The sequence below is a fragment of the Gracilinanus agilis genome, chromosome 5 (genome assembly GCF_016433145.1).
Source record: "Gracilinanus agilis isolate LMUSP501 chromosome 5, AgileGrace, whole genome shotgun sequence".
NCBI lineage: Eukaryota > Metazoa > Chordata > Mammalia > Didelphimorphia > Didelphidae > Gracilinanus > Gracilinanus agilis.
The window spans coordinates 235,348,719-235,363,945 of NC_058134.1; the positions used below are offsets into that span (position 1 = coordinate 235,348,719).

Here is a 15,227-nt window from a genome sequence, read left to right on the forward strand (position 1 = left end):
TCCTCCTTCTCCCTGGGCTGACTTCTGGGCCGCAGCCTTCGGAGGAGCGCACGCCGGCTTTGGGTCTCAGTCCTCTCTGGGCCACAGAGGTGTCATCCCAGGAAACGCGCCTCCAGGAGAGAGAAGATGCCCAGATATACGGTCCACGTCCGAGGGGAATGGCTGGCCGTACCGTGTCAGGACGGCGGCCTCACGGTCATGTGGCTGGGCAGAGAGGCCGTGAGGAGGTACATGAAGAACAAGCCGGACAACGGAGGCTTCGCCTCAGTGGATGACGTGAAGTTCTATGTGCGGAGATGCAAAGGGTTGGGTCTACTGGACCACGATGACCTGCTGGAAGTTGCCTTGGAGGACAATGAATTTGTGGAAGTTGGTAAGTGGAGTCAGCCGGACTCTGGGTCAAGCAGAAGTAGACCACAAATGGAGAAACGAGGTGCCATCTCTCAGCACACCATTCAAAGTTGTCCTTCTTGGCTGGAGGGTCGTTGGCTGAGAACTGGAAGGGATCTGAGAGGTTATCTGGTCTCATCTCATCATTTTACAGATAAGGAAACTGAGGCTCTTAGAACTTGGTTACCTATTCCAACCTCTTCATTTTATAGATGAAAAAACTGAGTCTCAGAGCAAAGAAGAGCCATTAAGGTCCTCTGGTCTCATCTCATGATTTTACAGATGAGGAAACTGAGGCTCTTAGAACTTGGTTATCTCTTCCAACCTCTTCATTTTATAGATGAAGAAAATGAGTCTCAGAACAAAGAAGGGCCGATAGGATTATTTGATCGAACATTCTCATTTTACAGAAAACTGAGGCTTAGAATGGGGAGAAATGACTTGCCCAAGCCTACACAATTTCTTTAGAAAAGAAGCTTTTGAAGGTCAGTTGTTATTTTAATTTGTGGTTCTTGAAAAAGGAGCAGGCCAAAGGGAAGACTTTATTTTATTTTTCTTTAAGGAGTTACTTTAAGTCCTTCATAACTAGATGGCACAGTGGACAGAGTGCTGGGCCTGAAATCAGGAAGACTTACCTTCCTGACTTTAATAAATAACCTCAGACACTAGCTGTGTGACCCTGGGCAACTCACTTAACCCTTTTTACCTCAGTTTCCTCATCTGTCAAATGAACTGGAGAAGGAAATGGCAAACCAGTCCAGTATCTCTGCCAAGAAAACCCCAAATGGAATCAGGAAGATCACGTGTGACTAAAACAACTGAATAACGCAATTCAGTGTGCTTGAACCCCTGTCTTCTTTTGCCCTCTATTTTCTATTTTTTAATGTTATTGATGCCTTTTGTTTGTACTTCTTGGTCATTTCTGGGCATACTCTCCTTGGCTTACCCTCTTCAGACTCAACCTTCCTTTATAGTAAAGAAAAATGCCCGTCCGGGTGACCACATTGAGCAATCTATAAAAGCGCTCAGTCAGTTGGTGTCTTCTATGTGCCAGGCATAGTATTAAGCATATATATATATATATATATGTCTCATATAGATATACACATATAAAGACATACATACACACATCTATATCACTTATTGTTTTTGCATTTATATGTTTAACACCATGCCTGGCACATAGTTGGTGCTTAAGAAATATTGATTGATTGATTGATCTAATATAAAATTATACTATGCTAGATAATTACACGATATATTTACTTATATATAATTATATATTCTATTTGACATCTCTAATAATTTGACAACATTGTGTCCTTTTAGTCCCTCACATCTCTGTCATAGGGACCGTAGCTTTAAAGCTGGAGGGGCCTTAGAAGCCATCTAGTCCCCTCATTTTAAACCTAAGAAACTGAGGCCTAAACAAATGAAGAGAGACTTGTACAAGGTCACGCAGAGAGTAAGAAGCAAGGATATTTCATTCATCGAGAGTTAATACAAATAAGGTGGAAAGAATGCAGGCACTGGACTCAAGAGACATGAATTCAGATCTTGCCTCAAATACTACTTTGATGACTTTGGTCCATTACTTAGCCTCTCTTTGCCTCAGTTTCCTCATGTTTAAAATAAAGAGATTGGATGAGATGACCTCTAAATTCCCCTCCAACTCTACGATCCTCTGATAACTATTATCATCTACCTTTGACTTCCCCGTCTCCTTGGTTTTCCTTCTGTTCATATAGACATCCAGACCATCAGTTAGAGTCTGTGCTTTTGTATAAGATGCACCTGAGTCTAAAGAGGGTTGTTCCTGAGAGTTCAGAGTTGAGCTGTAGTCTGTCGATAAACATTTGTTAAGCACCTACTATGTGCCAGGCACAGTGTTATGCCCTTCGAATACAAAAAGAGACAAAAGACGGTTCCTGCTCTCTGGGGGCACAGTCTAATGGAGGAGACAATGTACAAACAAGATCAATACATATAAACATACATACATACATACATACATACGTGCATGCATAGACACAGACACAAATAGATACAGAGACACATTGATACATGGGCCCTTAGATAGATAGATATGTAGATAGATAGAGACCCAGACAGATACAAAGGCATAGAGACAGACGGATAGAAGAAAGACAAATAGATAAAAGGAAAGATAGACAAATAGATGATAGATAGACAGAGACAGACAAATGAATAGATAGATAGGCAGAAAGACAAATAGATGAATAGATAGATAGAGACAGACAGATGGACAGATAGATAGATAGACTGATAGATAGAAAGACAAATAGACAAATAGAAGGAAAGACAGACAGATAGATGATAGAGAGACAGACAAATGGATAAATAGATGAATTGATAGATGGATGGATATGAGTGGTAGATGGATGGAGGATAGATAGATAATAGATGGATGGATGGATAGATGGACAGATAATTAGATAAATAGACACCTAGATGAATGGATGGATGGATAGATGGAAGGACGAGTGCATGGTTGGATAGATAGAACAATAGATCGATAGACAGACAAGAGAGACAGAGACAGAGAGAGAAAAGAGAGAGACACACACAGAGATGGAGACAGATGATGAATCTGTCTCTGTGTGTCTCTGATGATAATTGGTGTGTCCGATGACAATTGGAAACAATTAACAGAAGTATATGACTAGAATTAAGAGGGATATCAAGAAAGACTTCCTGAAGAAAGTGGGATTTTAGCTGGGACTTGAAGAAAGCCAGGGAAGTCAGGAGGCAGAGACATGGAGGGAGAACATCAGAGTCAGGAGGTGGAGTGTCTTGTGGGAAGGACAGTAAGAAGACCAGTTGTCACTGGATCATGAAGTATATGGTGGGGCATAAGGTGTAAGAAGCCTGGAAAAGAGGGGAGGTGAAAGGGAGAAGAACCAGCCCAGGCAGGTGAGCTGAACAACCTGGCCAGGCTGGGCTCAGGGAGAGCAGGATGAGGATACCCCATGGAGATATATAATAACTACTAGAATTAGATAGATAGATGATAGATAGATAGATGATAGATAGATAGATAGATAGATAGATAGATAGATAGATAGATAGATAGATAGATAGATAGATAGATGACAGACAAACAGAAGAGAGACAGACATAGATAGGTAGAAAGAAGAGAGATAGATAGATAGATAGACAAGAACTATTACTACCATTTATATAGTGTGTTAAGTTTGTAAAACACTGTACATGTTCTGTAGTTTGATCAGACACTGGAGCCCTGTAACATGGGAGTGTGAATTACCATGACCAAACGTGTTCCCTAAATTAATACTTTTAGACTAATCTTCCCATTGTTGCTATGCTATGTCTATTGGTGTGAGCTCAAACCCTTTGTTAGGCAGATGTTTTGTTATTATTCATGCTGTATTATTTCAGTGTATGCCTTTGCTTTGGAGGGGAAAAACGAGCAACAGTTTCCATTCTATTGATTAAACTATCGATGAGAAATGAGCCATGCCATGGCCTTGACTCATTCTAACTGTAAAATTTCTGAGTGCCGTCTCCAGCTGTGCATCCTTCAAGACTCTCCGGTCTTCTCGTTTCAGTGATAGAAGGGGATGTGATGTCTCCAGACTTCATTCCATCTCAGCCAGAAGGAGTTTATCTGTATCCTTTTTCTGAGCATCATCTTACTTATCCTTCTCTGAAATGATCACAGCTCTCCACTGCATAGATGTTTCCTTTAACAGGCTTTTCTCAGATACAGCAAATACCGGGAACCTGACAAGGTAAGATTTAACCAATGGTCTTTCTGGTAGGAAGGGGCAGCCAGGTGGCTTCGTGGATACAGTATTGGGCTTGGAGTCAGGAAGACTCATCTTTCTGAGTTCTAATCTGGCCTCAGACCCTGTTGGCCAACATCTACCCTCTACTCCTGCTTCTGACCCTTTGGGGCCAGATAGAATAAATCTAATCCCTCTTCCACATGATAACCTTTGGAACTCTTGAAAACAGTTATGATGTTCTCCCTTCCCTACTCTACTGTCTCTTCTTCAGGCTAAACAGCCTTACTAAGCTCCGCACTTAAATGCAGGGGGATGCTGGTAAATATTTAACTACCAGGTTTTAGGAAACAAAATGTTTTTGGAACAACCTTTGAAGTCGAATCTGCATTAGTAGCATTTTCTCCATCACTTTATAAAAACTCGACAAACAAGAAGACAAGAAGAAATCGAGCCCTGATTTGCACTTGGCTGATTTCTGAGGTGTAAACGCTCACGCTGAAATGTAATTGGCTCCAGCACCTTCCCTGCTTAGGTGGCAAAGTTCCCCGACCATTCTGTGTGTCCTCCTCGTGCGTACTCCCCAGCTTATTAATGTCCCCTTTAAACTATAGCCTCCCAAACTGAAAACAGCCCTCTAGGCGGCATCCGAATAGAGCAGAAAGCAATGGGCTCATCACCTCCTCATTCCAGAAATGACTGCCTCCCAACGAAGCCCGTGACTGGCCTAGCTATTAAGGGGTGCTGCCACCTCACCCCATTGACTCTAGTGTCTCATTTGTACCCCTTGAGTTCTCCCCCTCACTCAAATCTGCTTCTTTTGAGTAGTATATCGCCTTAGATGGAGACAGTCTGACAACCGAGGACCTGGTCAATTTAGGAAAAGGACTCTACAAAATCAAGGTAAATATCCTGGGCAGGGGAGAGACACCCCCCCCCCCCAGATTGCTGCTGTCCCACCTTGGGAAAGTAGCTCAACCGAGTTCCTTATCTACTGTTTCCTAGCTTACTCCAGAGGCTGAGAAGAAAGTCCAAGACTCCAGAGAGGTCATAGAAAGTATCGTGAGGGAGAAAACTGGTATCCGTCCCATTCTCCTTTAGGGCTTCAAGATATTATTCCCTTTTTAATGAAATGAGTGCCTATGGCTAATCTGGCCCATGGTTTCCTTTTCAGTTGTTTATGGAATCACTACTGGATTTGGAAAATTTGCCCGGACCGTTATCCCCATCAGTAAGCTAAGGTAGGTGGGAGACTTTTTTTTTTTTTTTGAAGAATTTACTTGGATTCTTTGTGAATTCATTTCATACTGCTCCTCAACAGTTTCGTAGTGGATTAGAATGAGTACTGGATTTGGATTTGGAAGAACATGAGTTCAAATCCTGCTACAGATAATTGCTAGCTGTGTGACCCTGGGCAAGTCACTTGACCCTCATTGCCTACCCCTTACCACTCTTCTGACTCAGAGCCAATACACAGTATTGATTCTAAGATGGAAGGTGAGGGTTTTGAAAACAAACCAAAAACAAAACACTTGTTTTCTGTACTAGTAACAACTCTAAGACAGGAGGGTAAGGGCTAGGCAAATGGGGTTAAGTGACTTGTTCAGGGTCCCACAGCTAGGAAGTGTCTGAGGCCAGATTTGAGCTCAGGACTTCTTGACTCCCTGGCTGGTGCTCTATCCACTGAGCCACCTACTTGTTCCTTTAACAAATACTTATTGGCTGACCTCCATCATTTGGGTGAAAATTATTAAATGACGAGATCCGTACTGATGTTTAAAAAGAACTTTTCTCTCTCCTCTCCTAGGGAACTCCAGGTCAATTTAGTGCGTTCCCATTCTTCAGGTAATGAGAGGTTGTTTTTTTTTTTTTGAAGGTTTTTCTTTGAATGCCAGAAGGGCTGGGGTTGCCTGGGGAAGACACATGTTTGCTCTATTGATGTTCTCCTAGGTGTTGGGAAGCCACTGATCCCAGAGAGATGCAGGATGCTCATGGCTTTGAGGATCAACGTGCTAGCCAAAGGATACAGTGGAATTTCCCTGGAAACTCTCAAACAAGTTATCGAAATGTTTAATGGTAATGGGCTGGATGCAGTGTTGGCTGGGAGTTTAATATAAAACAGAATGTTATCATAGCAGTCAATAGGATGATACAGGAAGGACAGGAAGAAGAAGGAAAAATTTTTAAGGGAAATAAGGCAGATGAATGTTATCAGAGGTGAGGTTCTATTTTTTATGTCAAAATATATCTTTTTTAAAAACTTCATTTTCCATTGAATATGGAGTCAGGAAGGCCTGGATTTGAATTCCACCTCTTACAACTACTAATTCTATAATCCTGGAAACAGCCTCAGTTTCCGCATCTGTAAAATGGGAAAAATAGTAGTATCTACCTTCAACAACAAGAATTGTTGGGAAAATCAAATGATATAATGAATGTAAAGTGCCTTTCAAACCTTAAGGGACCAATAGATATGAGCTGCTATTATCATTATTTGAAGAAGGAAATGGTAAACCAGTCCAGTATCAGTATCTTTGCCAAGAAAACCCCAAATGGGGTCATAGAGAGTCAGACATAACTGGAAAAAAAAAGATTGAACATCTAAAAATATTATTATTATTATTGACTTTACAAAGAACTAGAACTAAGTAACATAAGCTCAAACTATTAGAACTTTAACCTCCATTGGCAGAGCATCCCACTTCTAAAGCTTAAAGGTGCTTTAGAGGCTGTTTAGACGAATCCCCTCATTTTGCAGATGGGAAACTAAGGGCAAGGGAGACAATTACTGGCTGGCAGAAAATGATGGAGCCAGTTAGGGAGATGACTGGAATGCTGCCCGATTCCTGTAGGTGGGAATTTCCAATGTGAAGCATCATTGGACATTCATACATAATAATGATACAGGACCAGGCTACTAGAGTGCCCAGTTTGGGCGAGTTCAGCCATACCACTTCTGTTCTGCAAACCTGTTGTACCATTAGTCAATGTTCCTCTGTCTACTCGGACAGATCATGGAATTATGAAATCCCAGAACCAAGAGAGAACTCTGAGAGAGGCAATGGTGTAGTGGGAAATCCACAAGATTTGGAGCCAGGGGCCCCGAAAGTCATTTCTCTGGGGCCTCAGTTTCCTTATCTGTAAGATGAGCTGGAGAAGGAGATGAGCACCCTCTCCAGTCTCTTTGCCAAGAAACAATGGAAATGCTTGAATGACAGCAAAAACAAAAGGATGACTTTAAATTAGTCACTTAATTTCCATGAGCCTTAGTTTCCTCAATTACAAAATGAGGGAGTGAAACTAAGTTTCCTCTGTAGTGTCTTGAAGGTCTAGATTTGTGATTTCATACACCAGATTTTGCTGGAACATAGTGGCTGTCTGTAATAATAATGCCAGCTTTGGGATAGGGTGAGGTGGAGAGGGGGGAAAGGGATGGTAATGGCAGCCTGATTTTTTCCTCTTGTTCTCTCTTAGCATCCTGCCTGCCCTACATTCCAGAGAAAGGAACTGTTGGAGCTAGTGGAGACCTGGCTCCACTTTCTCACCTTGCCCTTGGCCTTATAGGAGAAGGGAAGATGTGGTCTCCAAAGAGTGGCTGGGCTGATGCCAAATATGTAAGGAATCTCAGGGACGCCCACGTGTATCTCTATAATTGCCAATCTGTTTCTAGCTCAATCTGAAACTGGGTTGGATTTAATTTAGGGTGCCTCTAGAGATAAAGTATTTTATTCTAGAGATAAAGCATTTTATTCTAGAATCTGTAGGGGAGTATCCCGCAGGAGTTTAACCTCCTGTAGGGCTATAATGGTATGTGAGGGAGACAGCATAGGCTCAGGCACTAAACAAGAGTAAAGAGGTCTTGAGTGCTAATCCTACCTCAGATCCTTAGCAAATCACTTTGGGCCTCAGTTTCTGTATCTATAAAATGGCAAAGTCGAAGGAGATGGCTTCTAAAGTTCCTTCTGGCTTTTGATCTATGATCTTAAGACCTTCATGTTTGATGTTACCAAGATGCAATGTGCATCAACCACATTGCCCTGACCTCAAGCGTATATGTGTGTGAATGCATGTATGTGTGTGTATGTGTGAGAGAGGAGGGAGGAGAGAAAAAGTGGTAGGAGGGAGAGAGAAGAAGAGATAGAGAGAGAATAAGAAATAGAGAGAGAAGAAGAGGAAGAAGAAGGAGGAGGAGGAGGAGGAGAAGGAGAAGAAGGAGGAGGAGGAGAAGAAGAAGGAGAAGCAGGAGGAGGAGAAGAAGAAGAAGGAGGAGAAGGAGAAGAAAAGAAGAAGAAATAGAGAGAGAAGAAGAGAGAGAGAGGAGGGAAGGAGGAAGAAGGGAGGGAGGCAGACAGAAAAAGAGAGAAAGAGAAAGAGACAGAAAGAGGAAGAGAGAGAGACAGAGAGACAAAGGGAGGGAGGGAGAGAGACAGACAGAGAGGGGGGAAGGAGGGAGGGATAAAGAAAGAGGAAGAAGAGACAGTAGGGAGAGGGACATTTCAAAATCTGAAAAATGTAAAAGTACACTCATAATCACTAAATTGAGTAGGTATTATTAACAATTACTAAATTGTTAGCTGAAAATTTAGCTTGGAAAGCAGAGAAACTAAGGGTATAATCAGTCAACAGCATAGAGAATGGGACCCTTGAGCAATCACAAGAACCTGGAATTTTCAATCAGGAAAGGACTCAGAGAGTGCCTGACATCCTCGAACAGGGTTGGTACTTAATAATTGTTTCTTGAATTAGTTTAGAAAAAAGAGGTAATAAGGGCTTGAGCGATTTCCACAGTGGATAGTTTTCCCTGAGCAATTGGGAAAGTTCATATTTTTAAAGCAGGAAAGAGTCTCCCTTCTAATCCAAGCACACCTGATGTAAATTCCCTCTACAAAATCAACAGGAGATTATTTACATTTGGTCTGAAGACTTGGGGCAGCCAGATAGCACAGTGAGCTTAGAATCAGGAAGATTCATGTATGCAAGTTTAAATCTGGTCTCAGACATTCACTAGTTATGTGATCCTGGGCAAGTCAATTGATCCCATTTGCCTTGGTTTCCCCATCTGTCAAACGGACTAGAGAAAGAAATGGCAAACCACTCCAGTATCTTTGCCAAGAAACCTCAAAATGGGGTCACAAAGAGTCAGATATGACTGAAATGACTGAACAACAAAAACATACATGCATATATGTGTATGTATATACATACACAGAGAACTCACTGACCCACGAGGTAGCCCTATAGACAGAATCAGGAGCAACCACCTGTTTGAGAGTAGTTTTCTTACTTGGAGCTGCCTGCCTCCCTGCCCCTTCTCCTTGCCCCCAGTTCTGGCTTCTCTGGATAAGGGGTGGGAGAGTCCAATTCTTTTTCCAGGGAAGAGTTTTCAGATGCTCAAAGATAACTATTGTGCTCTCTAGATGAGACTTTTAGTTTTATCATTGAATCAACTCATTGACACTCATTTAATTCTTTCCCATAAACACCTTGATTTGTTATTGTTAAGGAGTTTTTCAGTCATACCCAATTTTCTGTGACCTCATTCGGGGATCCAGGCAAAGCTCCTGAAATGACTTGCCATTTCCTTCTGCAGCTCCCATTATATGAGGAAACTGAAGCAAACAGGGTTAGGTGACTTGTCCACAGCCACACCGCTAAGAAATATCTGAGACTGGATTTGAAATGAGGAAGAATGAGTCTTCTTGACTCCAGGCCCAGCACTCTGTGCACTGTGGTAGCTCCTAACTTAGTTTGTAGCCTTGTGCAATTCCTACTCCTGCTTCTTTCTTGAGGGGAAGGGCTGGGGACATCTTTAACCTGCATTTTCTTTTGATAGGACATCCACATTTCCATGTTCAACAATCAGCAGATATTCTTTGAACCTCTGCTAAGTAGTAGGCATTGTGCTTGGCAGAACCATAACTAGGGCAAGGTCATGAGACCTTTGGTCCGAGGTGCTGAAAAGTAGAGGGTGTCAACAGTACCTCCAGCATAACAAAAACAACTGAGCTCATTTAAAGTGAAGCAATAATTAGGAAAAAAAAAAAAGGAAGCTATTAAGTGACAGTTTCCTTGTGGTCTTCCACATCCCAGGATAGCATCTGCCCTTTAGCAAATCAGCTTCTTTATATTCCAGAGTCTTTGTCTCTCTTTTCTTTAGCCTGATTTATATTTAAGCATAAACTTGCAGGAGTATTTTTTTGATGTTTGTACCAAGACAGAAAACATGTTTGTTATGGCGCTGGTATTTTATGCTATGAAGTGGAGAGTTAGCAAGGAGTCAACAAACATTTATTAAGCAGTTGCTGTATACCTGGTACAGTGCCAAGCTTTAAGGGTGCAAAGAAAGACAAAGATGATCCTCTTCTCTCATAGAGCTTCCAGTCTGATAGGAGAGATTTCATGTTAAAAATACGTATAGTAATACATGTGTATGTATGTACGTATATGTGCGTTCCACAATAGGGACAGCTAAGTGACTTGGTGCATAGAGACCCAGACCTAGAGATGGGGAGTCCTGAGTTCAAATCTGACCTCCGACATTTCGTAGCTGTGTGACCCTGGGCAAGTCACTTAACCTCCATTGCCTAGCCCTTAACCACTCTTCTGTTTTGGAACTGATTCTTAGTATCAATTCTAGGACAGAAGGTAAGGATTATGTAGGTATAGATTTATCTATATCCATATACACATGTACGTATATAATATATGTGTGTGTAAGATGCAGACAGAGTAATTCGAAGGTGATCTCAGAGGGAACCTAGAACTAAAAGGTTCTTGAAGGAAGTCGAGAATGCTAAGAGGCAGAGTCAAAGAGAGAGAGCATTCCAGACATGGCGGATGGCAAGTGTCAAATCGGCAAAATGGAAGATGAAGCATCATGTTTGAGGGACACCAATTGGCCAGCAAAGCTAGCTCAAGGGGCAGCGCAGAGTGTCAGAAAACGGGGAAGTTGGGAAGTGGGCGATGCCATGAAGAGCTTGGAATGCCAAACGAGGACTTAAATTTAATGGTGGAGGTGAGAGGCAGCCATTGGAGTCTATTGGGGACAATAGAGACGTAGAAAGGTCTCCGTTTGAGGAATGTCACTTTGGCAGCTTTCCGGAGGATGGATCGGTGAGACGAGAGACTTGAGGCAGGGGAAGCCTTGCTGAGGATACAGAAATGTATTGCAGAGTATAGGTGAGAAAAAGAAGGTTACAGGATGCTGGAGGGATCCGATGAGGCACCATCGAGAAGGAAGGACCTTGAGAGACAGATGGCTGAAAATTGTTTGCTTTCTCTGGGAAGGGGGAAGAGAGGGAGGAGGAGGAGGAATGGAACTCACGTTGTTAGAAAAGAATGTTAAAAATTATTTTTTACATTTAATTGGGAAAAAAATTAAATATCACTGAAACAGATAGTTGGAGAGGAGAGGGAGCATTTCCTTTTTTAAAAAATTCAACTCTTACCATCTGTCTTTGTAGGAGCTCCAAGACAGAAGGGGCAAAGGCTAGGCAAACAGGGTTAAGTCACTTGCTTCAGGTCACGGAGCTAAGAAATCTTTGAGGACAGATTTGAACCCAGATCCTCCCTACTATCCATTGTGCCAACTACCTAACTCTCAGCATTTCCTGTAGATGGGGAAATCGTGAGCGAGGCTATAGAACGTGACAGATCCACAGGAGAGTGAAGTGAGGAGCTTTACCAGAGTGGAAGGTTGGGGGTAGAGAAGTGGGAAGCACAGGTAGATAAAGCAAGGAAGAGCAGCGGAGATTCAGTGCAGCCACCAACGCAGAGAACTTCGATCATTTGGAGGCAGAGAAATTAAAACAAAAATAAAGTTAACAAATAAATAAGCTAATAAACAAACAAATAATAAATAAATAAAGCTAATAAACAAACACACAAACAAACAAACAAATAAATAAATGAATAAACAAACAAACAAACAAACAAACAAATAAATAAATAGTTAAAACAAAAATAAAGCAAATTAAACCAAAGACGGGCTAGGTTGGAGAAGGGCTCAAGCTAGAGCTGGAGACACAAACCCATAACAAATACATCCCGGCCTTAAAGATCCCTTTATCAGCATAAACAGAGATATTGAATCGGGTCATTAATTATTTCTGAAATCTTCTCGTGTCTCATAATCACTCTACAGGTCCTGGAAGCCCACGGATTGAAGCCAGTCATTTTGAAGCCAAAAGAGGTAATGTCTCTTAAAGGTGCCATTTTGGTCAAATCATCAATCTCTAACCTACCTCAGTCCCCTTGTCGTCCTCATTTGTAAATCGGGAATGATAGTAGCACCTACGTCCCAGGGTAGTCGTGAGGATAAAACAAGATGATATTTGTAAAGTGCTTTGCAAACCGTAACACACTCTAGAGATGCCAGTTTGCTATGACCATAGTCACCAGCCTATTATGGATCAGAGTCAGGAATCAAACCAAGGTCTTATGAGTCATTGATCTCGAGTTGGGAAGAACCTCAGAGAAAATCTAGTCCAACTCCCTTGCTTTACAGATAAGTTAACTGAGACTAAAGATCTAGTTAAATTAAGTGCCCAAGGTCACCCAACTAGGAAGAGTTCGAGTTGAGGTTTCAATGCAGGTACAGTACAATGGATAGAAGTTGTCAAACCTGGAGTCAGACACTCTCATCTTCCTGTCTTTGATCCAGCCTCAGACACTAGCTGTGTGACCCTAGGCAAGTCACTTAACCTTGTTTGCCTCAGTTTCCTCATCTGTAAAATGAGCTGGAGGAAGAAATGGCAAACTACTTAGAGCATTTTCCCCAAGAAAACCCCAAACGGGGTCATGAAAAGTTGAACACGAATGCCAACAACTGAACAACATTCTAACTGTGGTTGATGGTTCTATGCTGAGTACGAGGTAAAAATTCTACTAGAAAAATAAGTGAAACCAAGTCAGACTTGACTCAGAATTGGAAAGATCACAGAATTAATTTAGTCCAATCACCTCATTTTTTAAAACCTTTATCTTCCATCTTAGAAACAATACCATGTAACTTTCTGCACTAGTAACAGCTCTAAGACAGAAGGACAAGGGCTAGGCAATGGAAGTTAAGTGACTTGTCCAGGGGCACATAGTCGGGAAGTATCTGAGGCCAGATTTGCTCTTAGTCTGCTCTCAATCTACTAAACTGACCCTTCATTTTTTAGATGAGAAAACTAAGACCCAGGAAGGTTATTTAACTTGCCCAAAGGGCATAGGCAGCAAATGAGAGAGTCAGGATTTGAACCCAAGACCCTCCAACTTCAAATTTATGTACTTTCCATTATATCACAGTGTTTCTAACAATTGTGTCTATGTGTCTTTCTCCCAAGGGTCTGGCTCTCATCAATGGGACCCAAATGATCACATCCCTGGGCTGTGAAGCAGTTGAGAGAGCAAGTGCCATCGCAAGACAAGCTGATATTGTGGCTGCTTTGACACTGGAGGTGCTGAAGGGCACCACCAAAGCCTTTGATACAGGTCGGTATTGGTACCTGCCTCTCTTGTGGTTAGGTCAGCCAGTAGGAACTTGAAGATCCAGGAATGGGGGGTGCAGAAAGCATTGAGAACCAAAGCCTCTCAAATCACCAAGGGGATCCTTTGAGTAAATATAGATTTTTTTTCCCCCATCAAATCTCCAAACTGAATTCAGGGGATCTGGTACGGTGCCCTTACAAACTGTGTGACCACGGTTAAGTCACTTTTCCTCCTTAGATCTCAGTTTCCTCATCTGTAAAATGAAGGGGTTGGACTAGATGACCCCTAGGTCCCTTCCCGTTCGAAGTCTATAACCCTTTGATCATTCTGCTCGATGGATTCAGGAGAGATGAAAGGAATCATCACTTTATCAAGTAGACAGTAAAAATGGCAGTTTGTTACTCTCAAGGACACATAGTAATTGATAATAGCATCTCACATTTATACAGCACTTTGTCGTGACTGAAGTATTGTCTTTATGTGTTGTTACATTATCCCCATTTTGCAGTCGAGGCTAAGAGAGATCAAACTCCCTGGGCACAAGTCATTGGGCCATTGAGCATCAGGCCTTGGACTCGCCCCAGGATTTCTGTCTACTTGTCCTGAGCTATTGATATAATGGCAGGGCCATTGAGTCTGACCCAGAAGACAAAGCTCTCAGGGCATTTCATCTTCTTCATTCCAGACATCCATGCTCTGCGTCCTCATCGGGGCCAAATCGAAGTTGCCTTCCGGTTTCGGTCCCTCTTGGACTCTGACCACCACCCGTCCGAAATAGCAGGTGGGAGATTCTCTGGAGGAAACGTCTCTGTCTGGTTGGGTGCTGGAGTCAGAGAGGACCATCGGCGTATCAGGATCCGCTTCCCCTTGTCTCACTTCCTCTTTCCCTCTTGCAGAAAGTCACAGATTTTGTGATCGAGTGCAGGATGCCTACACAATGCGCTGCTGTCCACAGGTGAAGTGAACACATTGTTTAGTGGCTTGAATAAGAGAATACTTGGGGTGGGGAAGCAAGAAAAATACCATGTAGTGGATCAGCTAGGTAGTGCTGGCATTGAAGTCAGGAAGACCTCATTATCCTGAGTTTAGCCTCAGACACTAGCTACGTGACCCTGGGCAAGTCACTTTACCCTGTTTGCCTCAGTTTCCTCACCTGTTAAATGAGCTGGAGCGGGAAGTCACAAACCACTCCAGTATCTTTGCTAAGGAAATCTTAAATGGAGTTCCAGAGGGCTGGACATGACTGAAAATGACTTAACAAGTGGCTCCATCCTTGCCCTGATTTTGCTGTAACATGTTCTTTGTGGCCAACTTTAATTATTAGCAAGATTTTACTTGGGTTCAGTTGAAACCCTTATAACTTCTGTTATAAGGGAATTTGCAGGATGTAATATGGGACTGAAGCTAACAAGATTTCTTAGAGGTCCAAGAATCATGGAATCATATATTTATATCCAGAAGGGATTTTTGATGCCTTCAAGTCATAACAACATAGATTTAGACTTGAAGGGAACTCACAGTCCATTTAATCCAGCTTCTTAATTTTATAGACAAAGAAACTGAGTCCCATAAAGGGAGAGAAAGAAAGAAAGAAAG

General features: G+C 42.2%; 1 protein-coding gene across 1 annotated transcript; it reads left to right on the forward strand.

Moving 5' to 3' along the window:
- On the forward strand, positions 1–14,595 carry HAL (histidine ammonia-lyase). The gene is made up of 13 exons (XM_044679161.1): positions 1–373; positions 3,981–4,041; positions 4,136–4,163; positions 4,986–5,060; positions 5,163–5,235; positions 5,332–5,398; positions 5,965–6,002; positions 6,108–6,233; positions 7,632–7,771; positions 12,301–12,348; positions 13,487–13,634; positions 14,317–14,412; positions 14,528–14,595. Exons 1-13 carry the CDS (start codon positions 127–129, stop codon positions 14,593–14,595), a joined length of 1,215 nt encoding a protein of 404 aa, XP_044535096.1. The 5' UTR covers positions 1–126.
- Positions 14,596–15,227: the final 632 nt, after the last annotated feature.